The sequence below is a fragment of the Volvox carteri genome, assembly GCF_000143455.1.
Source record: "Volvox carteri f. nagariensis unplaced genomic scaffold VOLCAscaffold_37, whole genome shotgun sequence".
Classification (NCBI taxonomy): Eukaryota; Viridiplantae; Chlorophyta; class Chlorophyceae; order Chlamydomonadales; family Volvocaceae; genus Volvox; species Volvox carteri.
This window is the reverse complement of record NW_003307580.1, coordinates 311389-324967: the sequence shown is the minus strand read 5'-3', so window position 1 is coordinate 324967 and position 13579 is coordinate 311389. Positions and strand designations below refer to the sequence as shown.

The window sequence follows — 13579 nt, the reverse complement described above, 5'->3', positions numbered from 1 at the left end:
CTATTAACCCCTAACTCCCAACAGCCTAACCGGAAACGCATGAGCACTTAATGCAGACGCTGGGGCATGGTCATGTACAGAAGTCTTGGACGAATTATCACAAAAGCGGGAAGCGGAAATCGTACGAGTCTCAAATGCATCAATGCCCTGGAGAAGTGCTATTATCGGCACGAAAACGAAGTCAGCGAAACTTCATTCATGAACCGAACAGTCAGTTGCAAGTTATATACAGCACATCCCGCGGCAGCTCAACATTTTCGAAACATGTACGAAGGCACGCTGCCAATCCGCCCAGCAGGCATAACCGCGCACGGGCAATTACCCACCCACTCCAGCAAGGTACCTTCCGCTTGCACAGCTGTCCATCGTCCCTCATTCATACATCAGTGATTTGAATCTCCACCACAGACACAGACACCCCTACTTCTACATATAATCCTCAATACACAGATACCTTGCATAAAATCCATACATTTTTTAAGATCGCTCAAAACGGCGCATGAGCCGGTTCGGACCCCACACCTGTCGACAATCTCCCCGACCGCTTTGCTGCACTCTCCGGACCCCCTCACAGAACCCACAGGCGGGACTACGGCTCCAAACACCACAAAAGCCCTCGCCGTGTGCGAGCTAATACCAGAAAACAACCCACAGAAAAGGACCGAGCAGTTAAAAAATCGAATCCCTTGCATCGCTGTAAACCCCAACGACCCTAATGGCAAGACAGAGCCAATCTACACTGCATGAGCCAATGAGCCAACACCTTCCCCCCGAGGGACCCCACTGACACGCGCTAACTACCTATTTCCGGGAAATGAACCCCCCATAGAGGACACACCCCGGCCACCCAGCAGGCAACATTTATAAGGACAATCACCGCCGCGATAACGGATGCGACCGCACGGGGTGTGAGCATTTCCCAAATCACCCTATAGCTCCTGCCTATTGAGGGTCAGGCCCACGCCCCCTAGGCACTGGCGCCTCTTCTGCAGCTCCGCCGCCCGGTCCTTCAGAGACCGCTTGGGTAACCCTGCCGAGCCAGATAAAGCAGAACCAGCGGCAGGGAATGCCCCGAGGGGTCTCCCAAGCCCGTGTGCAGCCCCAGACCGCGGTACTGCCGCTGCGTTACCGCTGCCACCCAGCCCTGGCGGCTTCCCCACCGCACAACGCGGTGCATGAACTTGTGACGTGGCAGAGGCCCGCGCGGCCGCTACCGCCCGCGCTGCGGCTCCCGGAGGAGGTCGACCGCTTACAGGTGCAGCTACAGGAGCACTGACGGTACCGGCGTTGCTGCTCATGCCAATGTCGCTACCGGTATGATTGCTGCTGATATCGGTGCCAGGAGCTGTGTGGTGGTGGGCACCAGCCGCCACGTCAGCACGATTGCTGTCTCTTCTTTGCTGTTCCTCGTCCCTACATCCCGGGGGCGCAGCACCGTCCACAGCCCTGGCCATGCAAGAAGATCCGGTCAGGGCCCCTCGGGTCTTCTGTGCAGCGACTTGATCCTCCTCTAACGGTTCCGGCTGTCCTTCCTGCGCTGCTGCTTCACGGTCTTGCTGATATCGCGTGGCCGGGACTTCGGCTCCCAATTCCGCTCGAGTAGCTTGCCGGTCGCCGGACGCCGCAGCCAGCTGCGTTACCGCCACACGAACTTTAGGGGCCGCCGGCGCCGGCGCCGTGCTCAGTGCCGGGCGCTTGGATGGTGGTGGATGCGCGGGAGCCGGGTGCCGCTTTTCGGACGCCGCATCGACAACCACAGCCGAGCCCGCCGCGCCAGGTGCCGCCGCGCGGAATGAGGATGACGATGTGAAGATGTCCTGCTCCAGGATCCGCTTGCGACGGGCCTCCGCGCTCGCTACTGCGCGCGCTGAACTCGTCAGGAAGGCCACCTGCGCCGCGAGCGTGTCGCCATCCGAGGGCGCCAGCAGGGGCACCGAATCCGGCAGACCCAGCTCCGCGCGCCGCGTGTCCAGTGCTGCTGCAGCACGTTTTTCACCTCGCAGCGCTGCTCGCAGAGTGCGGTTCAGGCTATATGGATCAGCGGTTCGGGCATCCACGACGTCGTGTATGGCAGCCAGGCGCTCTGCCCCTGTCAGAGCCTTCACCTTGGCCCCCTGCGTCACGTTGTGCGATGTTGGTTGGGCATTAGGTCGCGGGTATAATGCAAAGCAAAAGCAAGGCGGACCATCAGTGCAAGCAAATTGTTTTTCGGCGAATCGCGCTAGCCACCAGCCGCCCTGGAGGCCTTAGTTCTGGGCCGACATTCCCAATCCTGTCCTTGCAACGTTGCCGTACTAGGGAAGCGTTACATGTGTGGGGAGGCTCCTGAACCTTGTGATCTGCCACTCTGTTACCACGCCGGCGGATGATACAGGTGTCTTACGGCCTGTACTCCGTAAAACCAGAGGGTCTTATCAGGACCTTCGGAGGCCATGGGTTTGCCAATAAGCTGCTCAGCCACGTATGTGTCCGTGCGATCCTCACGTGCAAGCCAGTGCAGTGCACCACATGAGACAGTGGCCGGCTGTACAGTCTCCGTATAGCCCCTCCCTTACAAGCCCCCGCCTCCCCCCCCCCGCCTCCCGCTCCATCTGGCCGCACCTGCTGGTACTCCAGGCGGTAGAGGGGATCCCGCTCACGTCGCTCTCGCTCGCCCTCGTCCGGCAGCTCGATGACCTCGGCGTCCGCGGCGCTGTAGCTCTCCTCCTTCTCCACCAGCACCAGTGGCAGCAGCAGTTGCAGTAGCAACAGCAAGGGTAGGAACAACAGGATCAGCAGTGTGAAGGGAAGCTGGGGAAGGAGGCCAACCCTGTCTCCCACATCCACCAGGGCCTTTCATGCACGCGTCAACTGTAACCAGAGCAACCAACTGTAACCAGCAACTGTAACATGAGCAGCAGCATGTCGAGAATGGAAGCGCGGATGACGCCACTGCTGCTCACAAGTGGTGTGGCACCACCGCAGTGGCCCACAACACAACACAGCGACCTGACGAGTGTATGCAGGTATGTATGTATGTATGTATGTATGTATGTATGTATGTATGTATGTATGTATGTATGTAAGCGACGGCACACTCCGGGGGTGTAGAGCGCACTCCTGAAGTGCACATGGCAGGTGACCCAACTCCTCATTCCCCCCATAGCATCAACAACCCATACAAATTCCGAATCATGCTACGTTCCAACACCATCACGCCGCCTTGTATCGCGTTGCAGTACATATCCGCACACTCGTACAGCACACTCGTACAGCATCCCTTCCCCACTAACCACGACCAGCACGACCGTACCTTCTTGCGGGCTCCCTCAACGACCAGGTACTCCGCTCGCTTGGGATCTGTCTGGATGGTGATCTTGCAGCCGCAGTGATGGGTCATGGTGAACTGCAAAATCTTGGTCGAGTAGTATTGCCCGATCGCCTTTTTCTCCGCATTGAACCTCTCGCCTTTGGCGATATGCTCGCCGCATTTGTCGCACCATATATTGAAAGGGATCTCGAATCTGTTCGTCGTTGGGAGCACGCGGGGCGGATGAAAAGAAGTGCAGCCAGCTGGCCTGGAGGTGTTTGGTTATCAGCTAAGCAGGGTTCTACGCATGACCTGCTTCCTAGTTGCTGGTGTTCCCGGTATCCGGGACAAGAAGGGTTAAGGGTTGGAGGTTAGGTGGAGCCGGCAGTCTGACAGGACCTGGCCGTCGCTTCGAAGCGGGGCCCACGGGGTCCTGGACGCTGCGGGCCCTACCGCCATGTGGAGGTTTTAGCCCTACTCCAGAACCCCAAACCCATGGCTGACACACCTGATGACAAGTATGCCCTGATCCAACTTAGCCGCCCGTTCACGCAGAGGGTGTTGCCCATTGTACTGCAAATTGATAGCGCAACCGTAAGATGACTCCACACTCAGTTCGACAAACAGGCTGGTCGTATCCAACGTTGCTGACCTTGTTGAGTGTTTGGTGCTTCTTAGGATCGAAGTCGGGTGGGTAATAAAAATTGTCTGCCTTCGCGGCAGCAAGAGATGACATCTTGGACGATAGAGAGTCAACGAACGGACACAGCAATAACTAGGAAACTTTACCAGACACCTTTCAAAACAAAGAGAGCGGAATTACATACAAAGGCAAAAACATGCATTAATGATGTGTAAAGATTGGTCCTAGGACTTTGCTGCCTGTTTCCAGTAACGTGAAAACCCTTAATCTCAATACAATGTTATAATAAAATGACTAATAGCCTTCCATGACGTCTGAGCCATACTTCCCGTACAGTACGAAACCGTCCTTTCAGTGGTAGCGCTGGTCTTGACGCCTCAATCTGCTGGTGTGGCATCTGTTCCCGGGTGCGCGATAGGTTCTTTCGCTCCGCTACCCGTACTGTACAACGCTCCACACGAAGCATACGGTATACCCAACCTGGTTACAACTTCCAATTCGCGCAGGACACCCTGGCCGTACTCATAGTGGTGTCAGAGCGGTCGCCAACAATGGTGGAAACGCAGGTGGGACTTTGGCTGCACCTGACCAGCTTACGAGGTGTCGCAGATTGCGACCGCCGCATCTCAGCAAGATTGGCAGGAGCAGCAGCAACAACAATGTCGGCAGCAGCGGCGGGAAAAAACTATACTGCCCGTGACCCATATGGCCGCAGTGCTAACTGCTAACGGCCTCTAGGCAGACGCCGATTCGGGTGGTGCCAGCAGTGCCATGGTGTGCCGGTGTTTGGCCGTCACCCGTCGACCCAACACTTAAAATCTTCCATCCCTAAGCCCTATAATCGCTGAAGAAGATCAGAGCAGTAAGTTACCGTGCAAGAATACTTCGCAAGCTGATGGGTCCCAACTGCAGTGGGAGCTGAAGGATATCCATGGAGAGGTGAGGCACAGAGGTGCGGTATGCACGGTGTTGGGTCTAAGTTTCCGCGTGGAGAGTGATGATGAATCTGTGGCGGAACCAAGGACTGGCCCCATGTCGTACTGTTGGAATGAGGAAGTACATGTACGTCGATTAGTTGACTTAGACGCGGCGGAGCGAAGCGATTCTGCAGTATACGGGGCCTTGGCAGCCGGTCCCCGCGCCCCAATTTCGCTCGTTCACAGAATGGTCGGTCACAGTCAGCTTCGGCACAGCCACAAAATTACAGTTTTCGGGAGACAGGAACACAGAAGTAGCAGTAAGTCTGTTGGCCACAGACGCAGTTGGCACGCAGTTAGCCACAGAGGATTTGAAACATTTGGAGCAGCTGTACGATACTTTGACGCGACTAATGGAAAATCTGTCCTCGCGGCTAGGAACGTGGCGATGCTTACACGGCTGTTTGTAGAGTTCAGATTGCTCTCATTCTACGAACCCTGAAACCCGTGCAGCTCATCCATAGGAAATAGAACAAGCCGCCCCGACAACGCGTTCGTGCGTTCGGGGCACTTCCGTAATCGTTGAAAAGCCGCCGCTCACAGACATGCTCTAGCACCAGGTTGCAGAAAACCTCGTCAGGTGACAGCCAAACACGGCACACCATGGCACTGCTGGCACCACCCGAATCGGCGTCTGCCTAGAGGCCGTTAGCAGTTAGCACTGCGGCCATATGGGTCACGGGCAGTATAGTTTTTTCTCGCCGCTGCTGCCGACATTGTTGTTGCTGCTGCTCCTGCCAATCTTGCTGAGATGCGGCGGTCGCAATCTGCGACACTTACACCTCGTAAGCTGGTCAGGTGCAGCCAAAGTCCCACCTGCGTTTCCACCATTGTTGGCGACCGCTCTGACATCACTATGAGTACGGCCAGGGTGTCCTGCGCGAATTGGAAGTTGTAACCAGGTTGGGTATACCGTATGCTTCGTGTGGAGCGTTGTACAGTACGGTAGCGGAGCGAAAGAACCTATCGCGCACCCGGGAACAGATGCCACACCAGCAGATTGAGGCGTCAAGACCAGCGCTACGTTCGACCTACTTGCAGGTGGAACTTCTCTATCTTTGCGAGGGCTGATGCTGCGGCGTCGAGGGATTTCTGCTTCCCACCAAGTCTACTGCATGACACGAAACGAAATTTCCAGGTATTCGCGACTGCAATGCAATCTCATCATGGTGAGGTCATTAGCCTAGCGTGCACCTTGGCGCACTACCAAGAGGCACCTGTGAAGCCAGCGCCCACGAACACTAATCTCACAACTCGGCCTGTCCCGGGTCCGTAAGGCGCTTTGGCTGGACAAAATGCAAAAATTCGTTGCTTTTGACGACGAGTATTGCATGGCAAGCTAAAACATAACTGGCTATCTAAATTCTCGATGTAGCTAGAGGTATAACGTCTTGTACTTGTCTTTCTGCCGTTTTTGCGGGGCGAGCCTTGCCATCCCGCGCCATCAGCGGCAGAGCGGGTGTTGCAGGTACAAGCCCTAAGCTTCCAGTTCCTAACGTCGCCCCTGCAGTGTCAGTGTCGCGTGTAATTCTTGTATTTTTGTGCCGGCTTCAAAGAATGGGGAGATAACATGGTCATTGCTATCGTGCTGTAACATACTCAAATTTCTGGGTTTAAAGACAGGGTTTCAAAGGTATGGATTTTGTGTAGTTAGGTAAAACATGCGGAATTGTGGATCTCCCGCGACATGGAGTCCAGGCTTTGCACGACAGACGGTTCGACAGAGGACAGACGCCAAACTTTCGTGGCGCAATGTCAATGGTCAAGGTGCTTAAGTCCTTTTTTCAGTTGCTAGTGTATGGCACAGGAACGATGTGCAACATCCTAGCAAGCGAAATCGCGACCTGACAGTTGCTCCAGGCCAGGCGTAAGGGTGTCGGCCATAGGCAATGAAAATGCGGACAAGCCATGCTTCAGATCGACAACCAAAGAAGGGCAAAGTTAAGCGTATGCATGCGATCATGATAACTGTATTTCGAATCATGTTTGAATTTTGTGGCTAGCCTAGCTATCTTTCTCTGCATTCGTGCTTACAGGCTGCAAACCTCAGGTTAAAACAGCACTACAGGACAGCGGGAACGACAAGGAGCTGCCAAAGAGCCGCGTCGGGCCGAAAACAGGTGTAGCTCATCCTTCCGGAAAACCATGGTTCACTGAGCAAGAAGTGAAAGAGGTGAGCCCGGAAACGTAGCTTAAGGGCACTGAGCAAGGTCGGCTTGGGCTGTCGCCAAGCGGGCCACATGTCATGCAAAGTCATTATTTGGCCTAATCTCACAGCGCTGCAGCTATCCAACCGCAGCGTGATAGGTTCCTTACTGGGCGTACGTTACGTGTACCTCGAGTAAAACTACCCGCAGAGGCCGTATTCTATTTTGATCAGTTGCGCCAACGTAACCTCACGTCCTTGCCACACGTGCACATAGACACAAACCATTTTTCATGCCGGCGCTCCTCAACCACAGTACCGCCGGGAGCTGCTTGCTTGGTATGATCATAATCACCGCGTCCTGCCGTGGCGCCGTACGCCTCACTCCAAGAAGGCGAATGCCGGTGCTGCTGAGGTGGTTGCCCCCGAAGGCGAACGCGGCAGCCAGGCCGCCGAGGCCGCCCCCGCCGATCTCCCGCAGCAGCAATTCGCCTACTGGGTGTGGGTGAGCGAGGTTATGCTTCAGCAGACACAGGTGGGAGCTCATGCTCGCTACGGCTCGCTGCCCGTAACGTTCTCGCAAGGCCGGAACACGGAAAAAAGCTGTGACGAGGAGGGCGAAACAGCAACAAAAATTCGAACGAGTGGCGAACGTGCCTTCCGTGCTTTGTCCATATCGCCATGCATGCATTTCGAAACCGCAAGTGGCGCAGAGCATCGCAACAGCGTTGGACAGGGCTGGGCAGGCTTTCCGCACGGCTGGGGATTAACATCACACACACTCACACACACACGCACACACACGCAAACAAACAAACAAAATGTGAAAAGAATTGCCTCGCTTTTGAAGAGCATAGCCACATGTAAATGCAACCCACAACTTGCAAGGTCTCCAAGGCTGCGCCACCTGCCCTGCACTGCCCTGCCCTGCTCCGCCGCCCCACAACCCGGGCCTATCACCCACCTCACGTGCCGCGTGTACTTGGCTTCCCAGGTCGCCACCGTCATCCCCTACTTCAATCGTTGGGTGACCAAGTGGCCCACGGTGGCGGACCTAGCTGCTGCGGACATTGACGCCGTCAACGCGCTCTGGGCGGGACTGGGCTACTATCGAAGGTGTGTGTGTATGTATGTATGTATGTATGTATGTATGTATGTATGTATGTATGGCGGGGTGGGGGGAGACTGGGAAGATCTGGGACCTGCTAAGGGGCCCTTGGAGGCAAGGGTGACTCGTGTGCCCGTGCTGCTGCCGCAGCTGCGGCACGTTGCAGAGTCTATTTCGGGATTAGAGCTCGGCGTGTGGTGGAGCTGGAGCAGCGGGCAGCCTTCCTGGCGGAAAGGGCACACAGTGGGGCCCCTTCAGCGGCGGTTCGCTTGGTCGGGGAACCAGGAAGGACTGACGCAAAATAAGCTGCTGTGTAAAAGAATCCGCGAAAAAATCGCCTTGTCATCGCCTATTTCGTAACGACAAACCAGTCTATGAGCTGCACAACCTGCGACGAGAACCCTAGTTTCACCAAGCGGATGTTGTACAGGTGCATGCGCGCCTACGTGCTTGTGCTCAGAGAGCTTTACCTAGAGGTCCGCCATGGCTGATATTGCGCTAGCCAGCGGTTTTATCACATGTGCATACATACGTACGTACATACGTGCCTGCTATTTGCGTGTCCCTCTCCCGCACAGAGCACGCTATCTTCTTGATGGCGCGCGCTATGTAGTCGAGAAGCTAGATGGCAAGTTCCCCACCACAGCGGCGGAGTTGTTAAAGATTCCTGGTAAGGGAGTGAAGATTCCTCCCGGCCGTACCTAATCCGCAGCTCACCTTGCCGTGTGAGTGCACTGTCTGGATGCATGGGCGCTTGCCGACCGGGGTTCCTGTACGGACACTTTCGGAAGTGCAATGCCGCGGCGCGATAGGGGAGATAGATCGTCATGCTGGACGGAACCCTTGAGCCATTATCACTTGTTTTCCGCCTGCGAGTTATTGCCGCTAAATACCAAGGGTTGCGCTGTCAGCGACATCTGCCTGCGACATCTGTTGTTCCCAGGGAAGCGGCCATCAACATCACCGCCATACACATACACAAATCACGCGCAAACACAAACACGCGCGCGCGTATGGGAACACATCTCCACGCTCCCCTCAATACCATCCCCCTCTTCCTTCCTCCACACAGTCCAACTCCTCGCGCATCTCATCTCCCGCTCCTCTCTCCTTCCCGCTCCCTCCTCCGCCCGTTCACCCTCCCTCCATCTGTTCATGCCAATCAATCTCCGTTCCTGTCAAGGTGTTGGCCCCTACACAAGCGCTGCGGTGGCGTCCATCGCCTTCGGCTCTCCTGCCGCAGCCGTGGACGGCAACGTCATCCGAGTGGTCAGCCGCCTACGTGCGCTGCCGGGCGACCCCACCAAGCTAGCGGCCACACACGCGGCCATGGCTTCGGAGCTCCTGGACCCCCAACGACCGGGGTGCTACAACCAGGTGGGCCCGGAGTGCGCGGGCCGGAGGGACCAACGCCGTGCCAAAAACACCCGGATCTGTGGACCGGGCAGGGCGGGGAGCATGGGCCGTATCGGGATTTTACCTTTGTTGCAGACACGGATGCCGCAGTGCCGTACGCGAGATGGTTCAACATGTTGTCGGATAAATCCTGCAGCGTCCAGTCCGGAGCTGGGGGGATTTTCTTTTCGTCGAACATGCCTGGCGGGATCGACTGCCGCACACATGGAACATCTCCTCCTGTGTCCTGCGGTACTTGGTGTTGGTGTTGTTGCTGCTGCCAGGCTGAGCTTAAAACGTGGATAGGCTCCGGGCTGCATGGTTGTCATACACGATATGTTGAACCAGAAGCGGAAGAAGGGACCACGTCCTCGTAGTCTGCGTCTCCGCCTACCCTGTCTTCCCTGTGCGTGAGACTGTATAGGTGACGGGGTGTTGACGGGGCCAGGTGTGTCGATGCGTCCGTCCGCCTCCCGGCCTCCCCGGGCTGCTGCAGGCACTTATGGAGCTCGGCGCCACCGTCTGCAGACCGGTCAACCCCAGCTGCGCTGCCTGCCCCGTGCGGGGCGTGTGCCGGGCGGTGGCGGACTGGGACGCGTACTTGGCGGCCGGCGGAGACCCCGACAAGGAAGGCGCGCCGTGCGTGACCCAGGTATAGGGGCAGGAAGGCGTGTGAGTGAGTGGGTGGGGGGTGTGCCGTTCCGTGTGGCCACAGTCCCAAGGGGGTTCTGCGCCAAGGAAACTGGGGAGTGGGTCCTGCCATCGTGGTGCTGTCGATTGTGATGGTCGCAAGCTCGCCGCGAGTACCTTCCATCCTCCCCCTTCCCTCGAGTGTCGTGCGTTTGGGACGGCGTTTGGGACGCCAGAGAACGGGCTGTTTGAGGTATTGAGGAGGAGGAGGAGGGGGCGGCAGGGAAAGAGGGAAAGACGGTTCGTCCAGGGGGCTTGACACTGCCGCTGTTGGTCGACAAATATCTCCCTTCCTTATTAGTCTGTCCGCTGCTGCCCCTCTCTCATCACATCACATCACATCACATCACACCATCGGCACGCATCGGCAGTACCCGGGGCGCAAGGCGGTGAAGGAGAAGCGAGAGGAGGCGGTAGCGGTGACGGTGCTCGAGGTAATCTGCACGGTACAGCCGCTAGCGGGTGTGGCCGCGGCTGGCGGCTGCGGCAAAGCTCCGCCAGCCGCAACAGCAGTAGCAACAGAAGCAGGAACAGCAGGGAAGGCACCTACACAGCCGCCGCGTAAGCGTCAACGGACGATGCAGGACTTTGCGCTCGCCGCCGCAGCGCGGAAGCAACAGCAACAGCGGGATGGAGATGCGGTGGAGGGCACTAAGGACCGATCAGGAGCGGTCCAGCAGACTCCCGTCAGTGCGGCGGCGGATCAGGAGCGGCAGTCCGAGACGGGGCATCAGGTGGCGGCAGCCAGAGGAGGGGGAGGGGGAGAAGGAGCCGCGGCAGGTCCATGTGATTTGGAGGCGCTGGTCGCTCGGGGTTCCCGGCACTACCTGCTGACGATGCGGCCACAGGTGCGACCGCAGGTGGCCTTGGGGTCCACATCTAGGTGCATCAGTGCAGAGGATACCCCGGCCCCATCCCCTAACAACACAAACACATGCTTCGGCTATGCAGAGCAGAACAGAGAAGAGCAGAAGCGCGTCATGCTTCGGGGCGTTGCAGGTTGCGTTGCCGACTGAAAGCATTCCTTACTTGGCAGGGGGCCGGCCGCCTTTCCTCTGCCGTCATCTCTCCACCCTTTGCTACCTTGTTGCTGTTGCTGAATCGGACCTCTTATGTGTGTGTGTATGTGTGTGTGTGTGTTACATCTCGGTTGTGTTACCCCGGGAGGTGTAACGAGTGCCCACACGCCTTATGCAGCATAAGCCCGAGGAATTCTCAATTATGGACTGTGACGTGCACCTGCGCCTGTGACGTGCGTGTGTTGGGGAGGGAGAGTTTGAGGGCTGCAAGTGCGCGTAGTGCACCACTGTGAGCACATACGTAATGGGCGAGTTCTTTGCATGGAAGCCTACCTGCCTGCCTGCCTAACACGAAGATATCTAAGACTGTTATGATAACACGCTCTTGGTCCCTTCCCGTCCTTGGTGCCTTCCCATGTTCGTTCCCCAACTGTCAGGGTGGGCTACTGGCGGGGCTGTGGGAGTTCCCTGGTGAGTTGGATGTGGGCGTGGACCAGAGGGGGTGACGGTGCTGTGCCACGTGTTGGGTGAGGTGTTGAAGAGGTCGCAAAGCGTGCGAGGGCCGTGTATATGACATGCATGTTGGTGGGGGCCGTTTGCGGCCCCCTTTCACGGAGCAAGGCTCGCCACAGGTCTCGCAGCATGGAGGGATGATTCATCGCATAGTAGTACTCGGTCCTGCGCTGCATGGCTTTATGCTTACCATGTGTTTCTGTGTGTGTTTGTGTTTGCGTGTGTGTTAACCAAACCCTGCATGGCGTGTCACTTGATCTGGCGCCGCGGCCAGGTGTCATTGTCCAAGCGAATGCGGCTGGTCGAGGTGGCAATGGTGAAGATGGCGGCGGTGGTGATGGCGATGACGAGGCCGACGACGACGATGGTGATGATGAGGATGATGAGGATGAGGACGCAAGGGGGAGGAAACAGAAAGGCCACGCGGCGGCCGGCAGGAGGAGGACCCCTGCTGGCGCCACCTCTGCGGAGCGGCAGAGAGCTTCCGATGTGCTGCTTCGCCGGCTCCTAGGCGCGAACGTGAGCTTGGTCGGGCCTGCCGCGGGTCCTGGCGCGGACGCGGACGCAGCGGCACCATCAGACCGGAACGGAGCAGGCGACGGCGATGGCGCGCCTCCGCCGTTGCACACACTCCGGGTGCTTGCGCGCCACGATATGGCCCAGTACGTGCACGTGTTCAGCCACATTAGGCAGACGAATTACATCAAGCGCGTGACGGCGGTATTTCACGGCGACCAGGCGACGCTGCAGCGGCTTACTGGGCCGGCGGTGCGGGCGGGTGCTGACAGCGAGCCGGGGCGTCCTGACGGCGACCTCGATTCCGAGGACATGGAGGTTGTGGAGGTGAAATGTCCTGTCGATCCGTCGAGGGGCGGCGAGTCCAGAAGGGATCCGAAAGCCGCAGAATCAGAAGGGGATGTTGAAAAAACACCTGGAGGCAGCGGCAGTACGACTAAAGCAGGGCAGGGCAATGGAAAGGGCACGAGCCGGAACCAGAGCCGCGGCAACAAGGCAGCGACGGGGATGGCACCGCGGGACAAGCAGAAAGCGGCAGCGGGGCTCGAACCGGGGCCCGGCGGGGGTGCTTCGATTATGTGGGCGTCGAGGCAGCAAATCGAGGGCCCAGGTCTGGCGTTGAGTTCGGGTGTGAAGAAGATCTTCCAACAGGCAATTGGGGGCTTGGACGGGGCTGGGGGAGGTGGTGGCCGTGCGGTTAAGCCTGGCGCGGGGAAGGGTAGACGCGGAGGCGTCAAGGCAGGCACCGGAGGTGCTAAGGCCACGTGAAATAGAGGTGAATGTAGCGCAACGTTTGGGGCCGGCAGGATGCGGGATTCCGTACTGGTTTCGTACTGGAGTTGCGTTGGGAGGTTGGAAGCCATTGTTATTGTTATTGTGTTTACAGTATTTCCGCCGCCGACGCGGCGGGTGCCCTCACGAGCCGTGAGGCTCCAGAGCACGCTCATCAAAAACCTCAGTAAGGAAAGTAGCGATTTTCCTCGGATTGGTATTAAGAAATACCTTGCGCATATCAGTATCTTCAACGTTAATCAGAAACCTATTACGCAACTCAGTATACGCCTCACACTCCATAAGCACATGATATTCATCCTCAACCTTACCCGACGTACAGACCTGACACGTACGGCACTCTCTCGGCCTATGGTGCCCTTTGTTGACCTCCAAAGGCCAACAACAAAGACGGAATTTGGCAACCATACGCAACTGGTTGACCGGCAAATAAACACGCAAATAGCCTGTGGGATCGGAGCCCTCTCTTGCTGGTGAAGGGGAGCCCATCC

The 13579-nt window shown here is 57.5% G+C and overlaps 2 protein-coding genes across 2 annotated transcripts; one reads left to right on the top strand and one right to left on the bottom strand.

The window, feature by feature from the left end:
• Window positions 1-418: 418 nt before the first annotated feature.
• On the bottom strand, window positions 419-4025 carry VOLCADRAFT_106033 (uncharacterized protein; the record flags this gene model as incomplete). Its single annotated transcript, XM_002953548.1, has 6 exons — window positions 419-1030; window positions 1364-2114; window positions 2602-2790; window positions 3293-3503; window positions 3798-3862; window positions 3942-4025. The coding sequence occupies 6 exons, from the start codon at window positions 4023-4025 to the stop codon at window positions 930-932; spliced, it is 1401 nt and encodes a 466-aa protein (XP_002953594.1). The 3' UTR covers window positions 419-929.
• A 1555-nt stretch (window positions 4026-5580) lies between these two features.
• On the top strand, window positions 5581-13064 carry VOLCADRAFT_118405 (uncharacterized protein; the record flags this gene model as incomplete). Its single annotated transcript, XM_002953633.1, has 10 exons — window positions 5581-5707; window positions 6946-7082; window positions 7372-7590; window positions 8050-8171; window positions 8742-8833; window positions 9407-9540; window positions 10055-10210; window positions 10620-11096; window positions 11705-11738; window positions 12055-13064. The coding sequence occupies 10 exons, from the start codon at window positions 5581-5583 to the stop codon at window positions 13062-13064; spliced, it is 2508 nt and encodes an 835-aa protein (XP_002953679.1).
• Between the last annotated feature and the right edge of the window lie 515 nt (window positions 13065-13579).